Genomic DNA, 15,607 nt, shown 5'->3' with positions numbered 1-15,607 from the left:
CCACTATTAGCCGGTGAGGAGATGGATTTGGGCCGTTAGATGGTGTTGAATTGGAGTACTGACTTGTGGGGCAGTGTTACTTTTTCTTGAGCATCTATCATATTTTTAAGAGTTAATTATACCATTAGTCCCTGTGGTTTACCCTAATATATACCGGAAGTCCTTTTCTTTTTAAATTTATAACGGTAGTCCCTATAGTTTTTAAAATGAACAGTGATGGTCCAAAACCTAATGCCGGTGGTCCCTATCACTAACAATCGTTAAAAAATTCCGTTAAAATCAATCACATGTCTAATATGTGAGGGTGAATTGTCATATAAATAAATTAAATTACTAAATAAAATTTTTAAAAGCAAAAAACAATTGAACATTCCTTCAACAGTGGCAACAAAAAACTAAGAAAACTCCCTTTTCGCAACGAAGGTTCACCTGTTATAACTATAAATATCCACAAATCAAGTGGTGTGGAATTAGTCGGTTCGCAAACGGGTCAAAGACCCGGTACACTAAAAAATTAAGAAAACATTAAACAAATATGGTAAGAAAAAAAAAGTATATAACATTATGAAGTATGAGTGAAATATATTACACTCACAAAATTCTTTAAAGAATGTGTATTTTAAAGTTGTATGTAAAATAAATATAAATATAATTGTACGAATGTTATTTTTATTTCTAGAATGCTTTTTCATCCTTTTTTTCACTGGTCCACTAAGTTTGTGAGTATATTTCATAAAAAAGGTTAATTAGCTTATAATTTCTTATTGTTAAGTGTAACAACAAACGGCTTGAGATAAATTGTTGGAGTCTCTTATGAAAAAGTTTTCATTAAATCTTGAGATATATGTTACTTTATTGCTTTACTTTTAATCTTGGATACTGAGTATGTTTCAGTCTGATAATACAACTCGTACAACTCGTATAGGGCATTAATCTGGCTTGGATAGTTTCAGTCTAATGATAATGTCATTTTAAGTTGAGGGGATCTGTTACAACTCATCTCACATCGATTTTGAATTATGATGTTTGAGTATGTTACATTATAGTTTTTAGGAAACTTAAAAGAAGTCGATCCGATTAAATAATTTGATACGTAGTATATATTTTTCTAGGATCAACCAACACACGCATCTTTTTATATTCATGACGTGACTTGAACTCGCAATTTCAAGGTTGATAACACTTTTAATACCGCAAGGCCATAAGCCTTTTGGTTAATTTGATTTAGTTTAGAGGTGACTCACTTGAAGTCTCCACATGACCACATGGTGGTACGAATGACCGGATGTCCGCTTTCAAATATGCCTAAAACTTTGTGCCAATTGTTTGCTTGTTGGCGGTACGTGTATTCCTCTATATATATTCTATAGGTGATGAACAAGATGATGCCGGCTGATTTAACATATATAGTGAATAGTGAATAATGATCCACAAAAAAAGGTTGCTTATAGCACCATATGTCCATATTAATTGATCGACCTGTAAAGCATGATGTTTAATTCAAATATTGTGCGTATTAATCTTCTATATGTTATGCAATATATACATACGTTATGCTACAAAGTATTTTCCAAGGTTGAGATTTTGACTAGTCACCTCTAAAATATGTTTGACTAGTCGCAAACTAAAAATAAATGTACGAAATTTAGTGAATAAAATGTAATAGTGAGTTTTACTTACACGTCGACCTTGTTCATGAATTACTCAACACGGTTGACTTGGTTATGTTTGTTGAATAATAAAACACCGTAGGTTAGTACGTTAATACGTTTTTCGATTCATTATTTACAAATCAATGAAAAAACCTCTTCAAAATAGACGCAAGCTCACATATTGAACTTTGGTCTAACCTAACATGTCTAATAATGTTGACGTTACTGGAATGGGCGATTTTCGACACACCGGGCAAGTTGGATGAACCCTCAACCACGTATCAATACAACTTACATGAAACAAGTGCTTACATTCTGGCAATATACGTACAACATCTTCCGATTTATAATCGACCAAACATATAGAACATCCCGAGCCATTGGCACCGGCTGTGGTCTCTTCCTTTTGAGGCACCGTGACCTCAGAGTAAAGCAACATTGGAAAAGTAACGAGGACATCGTCATCAAGTCCTCGAGAGATTCCTAAAAGGTGACGATTGGATGCATATTCGTAGTTCGTTGAACCAAAAGAAATGGTGACTGGTTCTCGTGGGGATTGAAAGCGCTTAAGCACGTGAGGAACGTAAACAAGGGCGAATAGGAAGAGAGCGAATATACAGAATCCGACCACAAATAAGTAGTCGTTGCTTCCTTGCGGTTTACCGATGTTTTGTGGTGGTTCTACGGTGTCCGTTGGGGGGTTCATTTTGAGTAGTGTGGATATAGTAGTAGTGTTAATTTAGGTTGGTTAATGGTTATATGATCATATGATAAACATTTATAAAATATATGTGGCCGGATAATCAGAAGAATATGTCTTGCCCTTAAGTATGTAAGTGTTGTTGGTGTTAAACAAAGGAAAGTCAACTCCGTCTTTTACTCGAGGTGTATTATAAATTGAGAAGAATAATTAAATTGTTAAATATAACAAAGATATCATTAATAAATCATGCATGACGATCAATTACGATATCAATATCAACTAAAATTAAAATGACCTTCGCATTCCGAAAGGGGTGGAACATGAAAGCAGATTTTTTTTTTTTTAATTATCTAGCTTTTTTTTTTTTTTTTTTTTTTTTTTTTTTTTTTTTTCCCCTCTAGAGTAGGTGGTATATAAATGTAAATATAACTAGTAAGTAGTAACATCTCCGAATTTGGAGCACGACAGAATCGAATTGGCAAACTCGTAAAAATAGTTCCGTTAGTTACAGTAATTATTACAACCATTAACATAACCTAAGCATATAGTTCAGGTTCACGGAAGTAATTAAAAAGAACATTCCACCATAACACCTAGCTAAGTGAAAAACATGCTATTTTGAGCTTAATTTTGTACATCACGATAGTTAATTATAATTGGTCAACTCCATTGACATGATTATGGTAATTTCTGTTGTGATTTATGAGGATCGCCTGAACATTGGTAGACATAAATTTGAGAGAAAATAACTTTATTACTCACAAGAATAGATTACAGAATATTACAAAACTTAAAAACAAAAAACTCTCAAACTAACACACTAGGAATTCTCACCACTCTCTAGGGATGTATTCACTCTTGGTTAGGATTACACTTACCTCACACACACTAACTAGGTTGTGATTACACATTTATGAATGAATTACAAAGGAGGTTTTCACCCCTATTTATAGAAAACTTTGTGGAGGTGGAATCGTGTGAACGCGTAACGGTGTGAACGCAAAATGGTGGCTAGCCATCATTGTGTTCAACTTTGCTACTTCCTGTGTTGTCAAAGTTGGCTACTAGCCGTCATTGTTTCCAATTTGAATACTTCCATATGAGTTTTCAAAGTTAGCTAGCCGTAATTGTTTCCAACTTTGCTTCTTCAACCGCCTTCTTTGAACATCTAGAAAAATCTAGATTACGGTTGAAACTTATCAATTCTCCCCCTCCAACCGTATACAAGAAAACACATCCCGGTTATGTCTCTGCATAACTCTAGCTTCTCTCGAGTCACCACCTTTGTTAACATATCTGCAGGATTCTCCTTTGTATGGATCTTCACTAGTCTCAACAGTTGTCGATCAATTACCTCGCGTATCCAATGATAGCGAATATCAATATGTTTTGCACGAGAATGGTACATGGAGTTCTTGATCAAATCTAGAGCACTCTGACTATCAGAATGTACCTTGTACTCCTTGTGCTTGATTCCAAATTCTTGGAGATAACACTTTAACCACAATATTTCTTTTCCAGCTTCCGCGGCAGCAATATATTCTGCTTCGGTTGTGGATAATGCAATACATTTCTGCAGTCTTGACTACCATGAAACAGCTCTCCTCCTGCAAAAGTGTAAATGAATCCTGAAGTAGATTTCCTACTATCAGGATCTCCAACCATATCTGAATCTGTATAGCCTTCTAAGATTGGATCTGCTCCCCCGTAACAAAGACATATCTTCGTTGTACTTTTAAGATATCTGAGAATCCATTTTACCGCATTTTAATGCTCTTTCCCGGGGTTGGAGAGAAAACGACTCACTGTTCCCACTGCATGAGCAATATCGGGCCTTGTACACACCATCGCGTACATCAAACTTCCAACTGCTGAAGAATATGGTACTGACGACATCTCCTCACTCTATTCTACGGATGAGGGATAAGAACTATTTCTTAACTTGAAATGGTTGGCTAATGGAATGCTAACAGGTTTGACATTGTCTATATTGAACCGTGCAAGTACTCGTTCAATATACTTCTCCTGAGATAGCCATAACCTTCTATTCTTCCTGTCTCGAGTTATATGCATTCCCAAAATTTGTTGAGCCTGTCCTAAGTCTTTCATGTCAAAAGACTTAGAGAGTTCCTTCTTTAGCTGGTTGATCATCGTTGCGTCTTTTCCTACGATCAGTATATCATCTACATACAGTAGAAGAGCAACGAAATTACCTTCAGAAAACTTCTGAATATAGACACACTCATCTGCTGCAGTTTTCTTGTACCCTTGACTCACCATGCACAAGTCAAACTTCTTGTATCACTGTCTAGGTGCATGCTTCAAACCATATAAACTTTTCTTCAGCTTGCATACGAGGTTATCTCTTAAAACCTCAAAACCTTCTGGCTACTCCATGTAAATTTCTTCATGTAAATCTCCATGAAGAAAAGCTGTCTTTACATCCATCTGTTCAAGCTCCAAGTTCATACTTGCGACCAATCCAAGTATGACTCTAATTGAAGTCATCTTGACTACTGGTGAAAATATCTCGTCAAAATCAATCCCCTTCTTCTGTTGGAATCCTTTGACTACAAGTTGTGCTTTGTATTTCACCACTTTTCCACTGTTATCCTTTTTCAGCTTGAACACCCATTTATTTTTCAGTGCCTTCTTCCCTTGTCCAAGTTCTACGATCTCATAAGTCTGATTTTTCTGCAGAGAATCCATCTCATCCTGCATTGCGAGCAACTATTTTTCTTTTTCCTTATGAGATACTGCTCCATGAAAACTCTCTGGTTCTCCATCTTCAGTAAGTAGAAGGTACTCGGATTCCGGATATCTACTCGATGGAATCCAACCTCGTTTAGATTTACGAACTTCTGGAATATACTGAGGAGATCCACCATCATCATCGCCTTATGATGGTCCTGGAACGTCTGGCAGAAGGGGTTGTGACTCCCCCTGCTCAGCACCGTCATTTTCCTCATTATCTTCTACTTTCGGTATTTCATCTTGCACTGTATGTTCATTTCTCATAAATGATTCTGTTGTTGCCTCTGGCACCTGAGCAGTAACATTTGACTTCTGAGATATTGTGGGCTTTTCAATATCTTCTATTATCTGGCTTTCATGGAACACCACGTCCCTACTTCTGATCACCTTCTTCTCCTTTGGATCCTATAATCTGTATCCAAATTCTTCATCTCCATAGCCTATGAATATGCATGGAGTGGTCCTTGCATCCAGCTTCTGTCTGAGCTCTTTGGATACATGTGCCTACGTCAAACATCCAAATACTCTTAAGTGAGAGTATGATGGGTCCTTTCCAGACCAAAGTTTCTGCAGAACTTCAAAATCTAATGATCTGATGGAGATCGGTTGATCAAGTAACAGGCGGCTCTGACTTTTTCTCCCTAGAATGGCTTTGGCAATTTAGCCATACTGAGCATACTCCAAACACGTTCCATGATTGTTCGGTTCATTCTTTCTGCTATTCCATTGTGTTGAGGGATACGTGGGACTGTCTTCCCATGTCGGATGGCATATGATCTGCAATAGGCATCGAACTTTCTGGAAGAGTACCCACCTCCATTGTCAGATCGAAGACACTTTAACTTATTTCCTGTCTCACGTTCTACCATGACATGGAACTGTTTGAAGTAATCAAACACCTGGTATTTCTTCCGCAAGAAATATACCCACACCTTTCGAGAAGCATCATCGATAAACGTTAGAAAGTGTCGTTTCCGCCAATTGATTCAACCTCCAAGGGACCGCAAACATCAGAGTACACCAGATTGAGTAACTCGGATCTTCTCTGTGATGACCCGACCTAATCCATCTGGATGAAGTCATCAACATCTTGTCCCATTGCGAAGTACTGACCTAAATATGCCATGAATGACTCCAAGTAATATCTTTAAAATGAGCAAATGCACAGCGGAAGATTTATTTCATACCTGAGAATAAACATGCTTAAAAGTGTCAACCAAAAGGTTGGTGAGTTCATAGGTTTATCATATACAATCATAAAATTCAGTAATTTCGATAGATCACAAGATTTCAGTTTCATAAATATATGTACACTCGCAAGTGTATAAAAGTATTCTATAAGTTGTTGAGCGCTTCGGTAACCATACTTAACAATTAATGTGGCATATTCCCTTTATTATGAAATCTCCCTACACTGTACCAAGTGTAGTAAAAACGAAGTACTATGCAACCGTTTACGATACTAGAGCGACTAGCCCGGTTGGGGTGGTCATACCTGATAGTTCTATCAATAGGATTCGCGCTTACATGTTCTTCCAACATGTAAATATTAGTTACCAAGCTATTAGGGAAGATATGCAAGGTGGTACACCTCAACGTAGAATATATTTTAAGTACTTGTGTCTATTTCGTCAAACATAAAAGCAGCGCATGTATTCTCAGTCCAAAAATATATATTGCAAAAGCAATTAAAAAGGGAGCAAATGAAACTCACCTAATGTATTTTGTTGTAATAATACATATGACGACAATGAATAAGTGTAAGGTTGGCCTCGGATTCACGAACCTATATCATTTGTATATTTATCAATATACGTGGTTATAATCGAATAAATATATGTATGAATTTATTAGTTATATCCTTTTTATAATAATAATATATATGTTTCGTATTTTCATTTTGTACATAAAAATATTAAATTTGATTATGTTATATGTATTAGGTATATTTATATATAAATATCATTTGTATGTTAGTGCTAAGATAATATGTTAAGTGATGACAATAATAATAATAATAACAATAATACTAATATTAATAATAACGATAATAGTATTAATAATCCTATATGATAATATTAACGATAGTTTTTATAATAAATCTCATAGTATTGATAATAATAGTAGTTTTTAATAAAATGAATTATTTGATAGTAATGGTAATGAAAATAATAATTTTGATAATAATACCTAATACTAAATAATAATAATAATAATAATAATAATAATAATAATAATAATAATAATAATAATAATAATAATAATAATAAAAATAAAAGAGTTGTACCTCACTAAAATAGATTTTAAACAAAAAGATGCCTCGAGCTGGGCTCGAACCCGCAACCTCCCGTATAACCAACAAGTCGATAACCAGTTGGGCTGTTGCCCCATATCCGAATTATGACAGAATCCATTTTATTTAACACTTATTTATTTACAGTTTAATTTCTTCTTCATCTTCTTTAACTTAATCGACCAGAAAACCCAATCAATTATAACCATAACCAAATGCGTTGAATTTTTGTTTTCATAAACTAAACAACAACTTTACATAGCTTCTGAAATCACTTAAAACAATAAAGGAAAAAAAAATAGAAACAGGAAACGGGTTCTGATGAGTTCGTATGAACTCTAAATCAATTTCGAACTTTTTGAATGTTTTAGCCTATGCTTAAAACATGAAAAGGGTCCTAAATCAATTCTATAATCTTCATGGACCCTCAATTTAATCCAGAACATAAGCATGGCTTCGAATTTTAGTATGAACAAATTGTTTGACTTTATTTTGTAAACTTTGACTTGATAAATTCGATTTTAATTCAAGGAATTGAAGATTAGAACTTCCCAGATAAATTAAATAGAAAATTCCTAACATCACTACATTTCTAGTTTTTGTAATTTGATTCGATTTTGTGATTTCGCTCAAAGGTTATACCGAACAGAGGAAGCCAGATACATTTTCTTGGGTTTTATAAATGATAGCAGTAGAGATTATATAAAACAAATGATTCATTGGGTTCTGTTTCAAGAATTGATCGACAATGTAGTGTAGTGAAGATTTGTCGACAAGAATCATTCAGAAACAGGAACATGAATAAAAAAAATTAAATCAGAATAAGATGGGTAACTGATTTTGTCTGGTAATACAAAAGAGGTCGATCAGTATATTGAAAAGGCACAAAAAAATATATCAGATGGAGATGTGTAACCAATTCGTGTAATTTCCTGACTTTATATCTTTTTTTTTACTTAACAATATAAATTAATAATTGTATTTATAATAATAACACTAATTATTAATAATAATAAAATACTAATAATAATAAGAAACAATATGATAATAATAATAAAAATGATGGTTTTTAATAATGATGTTAATAATGATAATACTAATTATAACAATGATAATCATAGTATTATTATTAATAATAATAAATTGTAATTATTTTTATGATAACTATATAAATAATGATTTTTAATGTATATGATATAAATAATTGTAAAAATAATGATATTAATAAGAATTATAAAAATCATAATTTTGTTTACTACTAAGTATGAAAATAATGATAATAATAATATTAGTAATCATAACACGTTACATATATTAACTTTCATATATAATATATATATATATATATATATATATATATATATATATATATATATATATATATATATATATATATATATATATATATATATATATATATATATATATATATATATATATATATATATGTATATATATGTATATGTATATATATATATGTATATATATTCATAGCAACTTAATTCTTCTGTTCATTAGTTTATTATTATTTCTTTTTCTTTTTTTTATTTCAATTGATTAGGTTGTATTTTATTATTTCAAATAATTGTATATACTTTTGTTTATGTCTACATATGTATATAGATATATATACTTATATATATATATATATATATATATATATATATATATATATATATATATATATATATATATATATATACATTTATTTATATATCTATATATTTATTTGTAACTAATTGTTCGTGAATCATCGGCAATGGTCGGAGGTTAATTGAATACATGAACATAGTTCTAAAATTTTCAAGACTCAACATTATAGACTTTGCTTATCATGTCGGAAACATATAAAGATCGAGTTTAAATTTGGTCGAAAATTTCCGGGTCGTCACAGTACCTACCCGTTAAAGAATTTTCGTCCCGAAATTTGAGTGAGGTGGTCATGGCTAACAATAAAAATGTTTTCATGACGAATATGAGCTGATAATTAGAGTTTTATTACTGTTGAGTAATACGGATAAAACAATTCGATTATTCGAAGAGTACAAATGAAGCTATCACAAAAGAGTGAAATGAGTAAATGAAGATTTGACTTAACCGGTGACGTAGTCACGATTGAATTTCGGAATTCAAGGGATTTGAAAAAAATCTTGGAAATCTATAAGATCTGATTCTTCGTGATTTATGGGAAATAAGATCTCTATAATTAAATGCGATCACCTGTCTCGATTGCTCTGTCTGGTATTTTCACTATAAATGAACTTCTTCCGTTTCATTATTTCCCATCACTTCCAATTTCTATATTTTAATTCATTCTTCCAAATCATCAATCAATATGCTTCATCCAGTTTTAATTCTGGATATATTCCTGACTTTCATATTGATCATTCCCCTTTTTCATCTACCACCGGAGGAATCTGTCTACTTCTACTATGCTCTTGGGTTTATAGTGTTTTTAGTTCTCCCGAGTCTTTATATTGCTATCCGTATTAATATCCACGGTTTGTGACCTCTAAGTTGTTATTGGGCTTTATATTTTCTCTTATATTCTGGAGCTCTTTGCCTTTTTATCCTCCTCTCGAATTCTGGTGAAGCGAGTAATGGTCCAGAATTTGTAAGTATAAAGTTTCGAATGAACTTAATGTTCTAAATAAGAAAGAACGTAATAGCACGATTTGATTTGTCAAATTACCAGATTCACTGAGAATAGAACTATCAAGAATATACTTTCTTGATATGTTCAGAAGTTAAGTAGAATGAAAGAGCTATGTAACATGGCACATGATGAATTTATGATCTGTGAATCATCATGTCCCATTAGAAACTCAGCATGACTTACTGTAATATAATCACGTTGATCAAGTGTCATTATATTATACTCACTCATGCATCAGTTCCCAACACTACTTCAAAACATTCGTATTTAAAACTCGAAAGTTTACAGAATATAGAGACTAATAGTTTCTCATATGATGTAACACTGATAGCTCAAAGAGATAAATGATTTCAGATAAGATTAGTTATGAAAATATATTCAGAAATATCGAGGATATTTATAATGAAAGATACGATAATATCTTTGAATATCTAAGATCAGAGGATGATGGAAAATATTGTCCGCAAGGGTTTAGAGTAAGGAGCAAGATAATCGCTAAAGACTTCAGCAGGTATTGAATCATTTGGATTCTTTGAAGTCAAACTTATTCTTTGTGATTTGTCCACGGCTTCCTTCATAGTTTCACATAATCTGCCTTTCGGTACTAAATTTTCTATTGCGTGTTTCCAACACTTCATTCTTTATCCTCAAACTTTTGGCCATTAAGACCATCTACAACTTTTGCTGCTTCATCAGCATTCTCATATCTGAATCATTGGTTATCAATCCGAGGTGTTTCAAGATTTCGAAGGATTTGAAGGTAGATTGTAATCGTCAAGATACAAAATGAGGTTTAAGATGAGATCAAGTGGCAAACTTGAAGAATTGTTTAGTTTCATATGTTATAATCAATATTTTAATTCATTTTAATTGTCCAATAATGGTAGTCCTTAGTTGATAGTCTAATAATCGGTTTATATATATATAATCTTAGAATTACCCCACGACATATTGTCTTTGCATCAACCCAGAGACGTATTGTATACGTATTGTCTTAGAATTAACTAAGACGTATTGTGTACGTATTGTCTTAGGATTTATCAAAATGTATTATATACTTATTGTGTTAGGATGTACCAAGAATATTATTATACATATATACAATTACAGAATTCGTGTACATGTCTCAGACTCGATCACAACTCAAAGTATATATATGATTGTAGAATCAACCTCAACCCTGTATAGCTAACTTGAGCATTACAGCATATAGAGTGTCTATGGTTATTCAAAATAATATATATACATGCGTCGATATGATATGTCAAAACATTGTATACGTGTCCCAATATTTAAAGTGCGTAAAATAAATAACGATAAATAAAATTGCGAGAATATAAATTGCGATAATTAAATTGCGGTAAATAAAATGTAACTAGTTAGCTAGGAATAGTTAGCTAGGAACAGTTAGCTTGAATTCTTAACAATATTTCAATTAGTTAGTTCGTTTGTTTCTAACAAATTTTATTTTGTTCAATGTTTTCTTCATTATGCCACTTGTTGAATTTTGATAGGTCAAAATCCAAATATGAAATTGAATGAAAATGGTTATTCTGTGGTGAATAGATTCGTATATTTGTGGATGTAAATAGGATAGTAAATGACCGTTGAATCAGATTCGAAAAATGTACGGTGTAACTTATTAATGTGAAATCTAAATATTTCTCGGGTATTACCTACCCGTTAAAATATTTTCACCATTAACAGTTTGTACAAAAAAAAAATTTATTTACAATCTTTATGAAAACATATATACATGTATATTCTCTTCAGATGTAATCATGGATTTAATGAGTTAATTTGATATTAAACTCATTTGGTTTTCGGTTGGAATTAGAATGAATAATCTCTAAAACTTTAGAGATTACATAATCGCCATGTAAAACGAATATAAATGATATAGAATGATTCGTAGAACGAAAATTAATCGATGTAGAACAAGATGTAGAACGAAGATTATGCTCAAGGTATAGATTGTGATATTAAGGCGTGTGATGTTGATGCTACTGGTGCTGTTGATACTGGTGGTACTGTTGGTGTTGTTGATGGTGGTACTATTGGTGTCGGTACTGATATTGATCGTACTGTTGGTGCCGGTGATGATGGTGGTACTGGTTATGCTGCTGGTGCTGCTGCTGATGTTTGTAACCTTTGTACCATATTCTCTAAGGCCACTACCCGCGCGCGAAGCTCGTTGACTTCTTCTATTACACCGGGGTGACTGTCGGTTCGGATGAACGGATAAATAAGATCTAGAATTTGGTAAAGTATATGATCGTGACGAGATACTCTGTAAATAAGAGAGAAAATGGTTTTTCGGATAGGTTCGTCGGTAAGTGCTTCAGGTTCATCGTCAAGAGGTCAATGTGGTGGATGGAAAGGATCACCTTCTTCTTGTCTCCAATGATTGAGGAGGCTATGAACCTATCCCCAGTTCATCCAGAATAGATGATGACTGATTGGTTGATCCATTCCGGTCACACTGCTTTCAGAGCTTGAGTGGGATTCCATTTCGGAATCCGAGTGACTTGAACTAATGACGAATTCCATTTCGTACAATTGGATAAAGGATGTTTCAATATGAAATGATTTTCTGGCTAACGGATGGTATTCTAATTACATAGAATACCCATATATATAGAGCAAAAAGGTTTCGTAGATTACGGCAGAATTTACGGGATATGTCAGGCAAAGTTTACAGTAATAGATACGATAAGATATGATTTAGTAGATACGCTAAGATATAATTTTTTTGGTCTATACACTATTCATGCAATCAATGCAGAAAGACGTTTCTAGACTAAGAATGATAAACAGATAATTTTCGACACCAAATGATAAGCAAAACTTTTGACATGCAGACACGGTCGAAGTCCAGAATCACTAATGCATCTAAACAACTATCAGTTAGACACACTAATGCAAGACCTGGTTCGCTAAGACCAGCGCTCTGATACCAACTGTGATGACCCGACATAATCCATCTGGACGAAGTCATCAACATCTGGTCCCATTGCGAAGTACTGACCTAAATATGCCATGAATGACTCCAAGTAATATCTTTAAAATGAGCAAATGCACAGCGAAAGATTTATTTCATACCTGAGAATAAACATGCTTAAAAGTGTCAACCAAAAGGTTGGTGAGTTCATAGGTTTATCATATACAATCATAAAATTCAGTAATTTCGATAGACCACAAGATTTCAGTTTCATAAATATATGTACACTCGCAAGTGTATAAAAGTATTCTATAAGTTGTTGAGCGCTTCGGTAACCATACTTAACAATTAATGTGGCATATTCCCTTTATTATTAAATCTCCCTACACTGTACCAAGTGTAGTAAAATGAAGTACTATGCAACCATTTACGATACTAGAGCGACTAGCCCGGTTGGGGTGGTCAAACCCGATAGATCTATCAATAGGATTCGCGCTTACATGTTCTTTCAAAATGTAAATATTAGTTACCAAGCTATTAGGGAAGATATGCAAGGTGGTACAACTCAACGTAGAATATATTTTAAGTACTTGTGTCTATTTCGTCAAACATAAAAGCAGCGCATGTATTCTCAGCCCAAAAATATATATTGCAAAAGCAATTAAAAAGGAAGCAAATGAAACTCACCTAATGTATTTTGTTGTAAAAATACATATGACGACAATGAATAAGTGTAAGGTTGGCCTCGGATTCACGAACCTATATCATTTGTATATTTATCAATATACGTGGTTATAATCGAATAAATATATGTATGAATTTATTAGTTATATCATTTTTACAATAATAATATATATGTTTCGTATTTTCATTTTGTACATAAAAATATTAAATTTGATTATGTTATATGTATTAGGTATATTTATATATAAATATCCTTTGTATGTTAGTGCTAAGATAATATGTTAAGTGATGACAATAATAATAATACTAATATTAATAATAATGATAATAGTATTAATAATCCTATATGATAATATTAATGATAGTTTTTATAATAAATCTCATAGTATTGATAATAATAGTAGTTTTTAATAAAATGAATTATTTGATAGTAATGGTAATGAAAATAATAATTTTGATAATATTACCTAATACTAAATAATAATAATAATAATAATAATAATAATAATAATAATAATAATAATAATAATAAAAGAGTTGTACCTCACTAAAATAGATTTTAAACAAAAAGATGCCTCAAGCCGGGCTCGAACCTGCAACCTCCCGTATAACCAACAAGTCGTTAACCAGTTGGGCTGTTGCCCCATATCCGAATTATGACAGAATCCGTTTTATTTAACACTTATTTATTTACAGTTTAATTTCTTCATCATCTTCTTTAACTTAATCGACCAGAAAACCCAATCAATTATAACCATAACCAAATGCATTGGATTTTTGTATTCATAAACTAAACAACAACTTTACATAGCTTCTGAAATCACTTAAAACAATAAAGGAAAAAAAATAGAAACTGGAAACGGGTTCTGATGAGTTCGTATGAACTCTAAATCAATTTCGAACTTTTTGGATGTTTTAGCCTATGCTTAAAACATGAAAAGGGTCCTAAATCGGTTCTATAATCTTCCTGGACCCTCAATTTAATCCAGAACATAAGCCTGGCTTCGAATTTTAGTATGAACAAATTGTTTGACTTTATTTTGTAAACTTTGACTTGACAAATTCGATTTTAATTCAAGGAATTGAAGATTGGAACTTCCCAGATAGATTAAATAGAAAATTCCTAACATCACTACATTTCTAGTTTTTGTAATTTGATTCGATTTTGTGATTTCGCTCAAAAGTTGTACCGAACAGAGGAAGCCAGATACGTTTTCTTGGGTTTTATAAATGATAGCAGTAGAGATTATATAAAACAAATGATTCATTGGGTTCTGTTTCAAGAATTGATCGACAATGTAGTGTAGTGAAGATTTGTTGACAAGAATCATTCAGAAACAGGAACATGAATAAAAAAAATTAAATCAGAATAAGATGGGTAACTGATTTTGTCTGGTAATACAAAAGAGGTCGATCAGTATATTGAAAAGACACAAAAAAATATATCAGATGGAGATGTGTAACCAATTCGTGTAATTTCCTGACTTTATATCTTTTTTTTACTTAACAATATAAATTAATAATTGTATTTATAATAATAACACTAATTACTAATAATAATAAAATACTAATAATAATAAGAAACAATATGATAATATTAATAAAAATGATGGTTTTTAATAATGATGTTAATAATGATAATACTAATTATAACAATGATAATCATAGTATTATTATTAATAATAATAAATTGTAATTATTTTTATGATAACTATATAAATAATGATTTTTAATGTATATGATATTAATAATTGTAAAAATAATGATATTAATAAGAATTATAAAAATCATAATTTTGTTTACTACTAAGTATGAAAATAATGATAATAATAATATTAGTAATCATAACACGTTACATATATTAACTTTCATATATATATATATATATATATATATATATATATATATATATATATATATATAT

The 15,607-nt window shown here is 31.7% G+C and overlaps 1 protein-coding gene across 1 annotated transcript; it reads right to left on the bottom strand.

Annotated features, from left to right (window-relative positions):
* Window positions 1-1,845: 1,845 nt before the first annotated feature.
* On the bottom strand, window positions 1,846-2,358 carry LOC139899916 (RING-H2 finger protein ATL70-like). The gene has a single exon (XM_071882741.1). The coding sequence runs from the start codon at window positions 2,356-2,358 to the stop codon at window positions 1,846-1,848; it is 513 nt and encodes a 170-aa protein (XP_071738842.1).
* Window positions 2,359-15,607: the final 13,249 nt, after the last annotated feature.

Source organism: Rutidosis leptorrhynchoides, chromosome 3 (genome assembly GCF_046630445.1).
Source record: "Rutidosis leptorrhynchoides isolate AG116_Rl617_1_P2 chromosome 3, CSIRO_AGI_Rlap_v1, whole genome shotgun sequence".
In the NCBI taxonomy this organism is placed as follows: domain Eukaryota; kingdom Viridiplantae; phylum Streptophyta; class Magnoliopsida; order Asterales; family Asteraceae; genus Rutidosis; species Rutidosis leptorrhynchoides.
Note: the sequence above shows the minus strand (reverse complement) of the source record. Positions and strands in the feature narration are given on the sequence as shown.

Excerpts from the sequence above, each read along its gene's own strand:
- LOC139899916 (XM_071882741.1), bottom strand. The coding sequence starts at position 2,358 with ATGAACCCCCCAACGGACACCGTAGAACCACCACAAAACATCGGTAAA.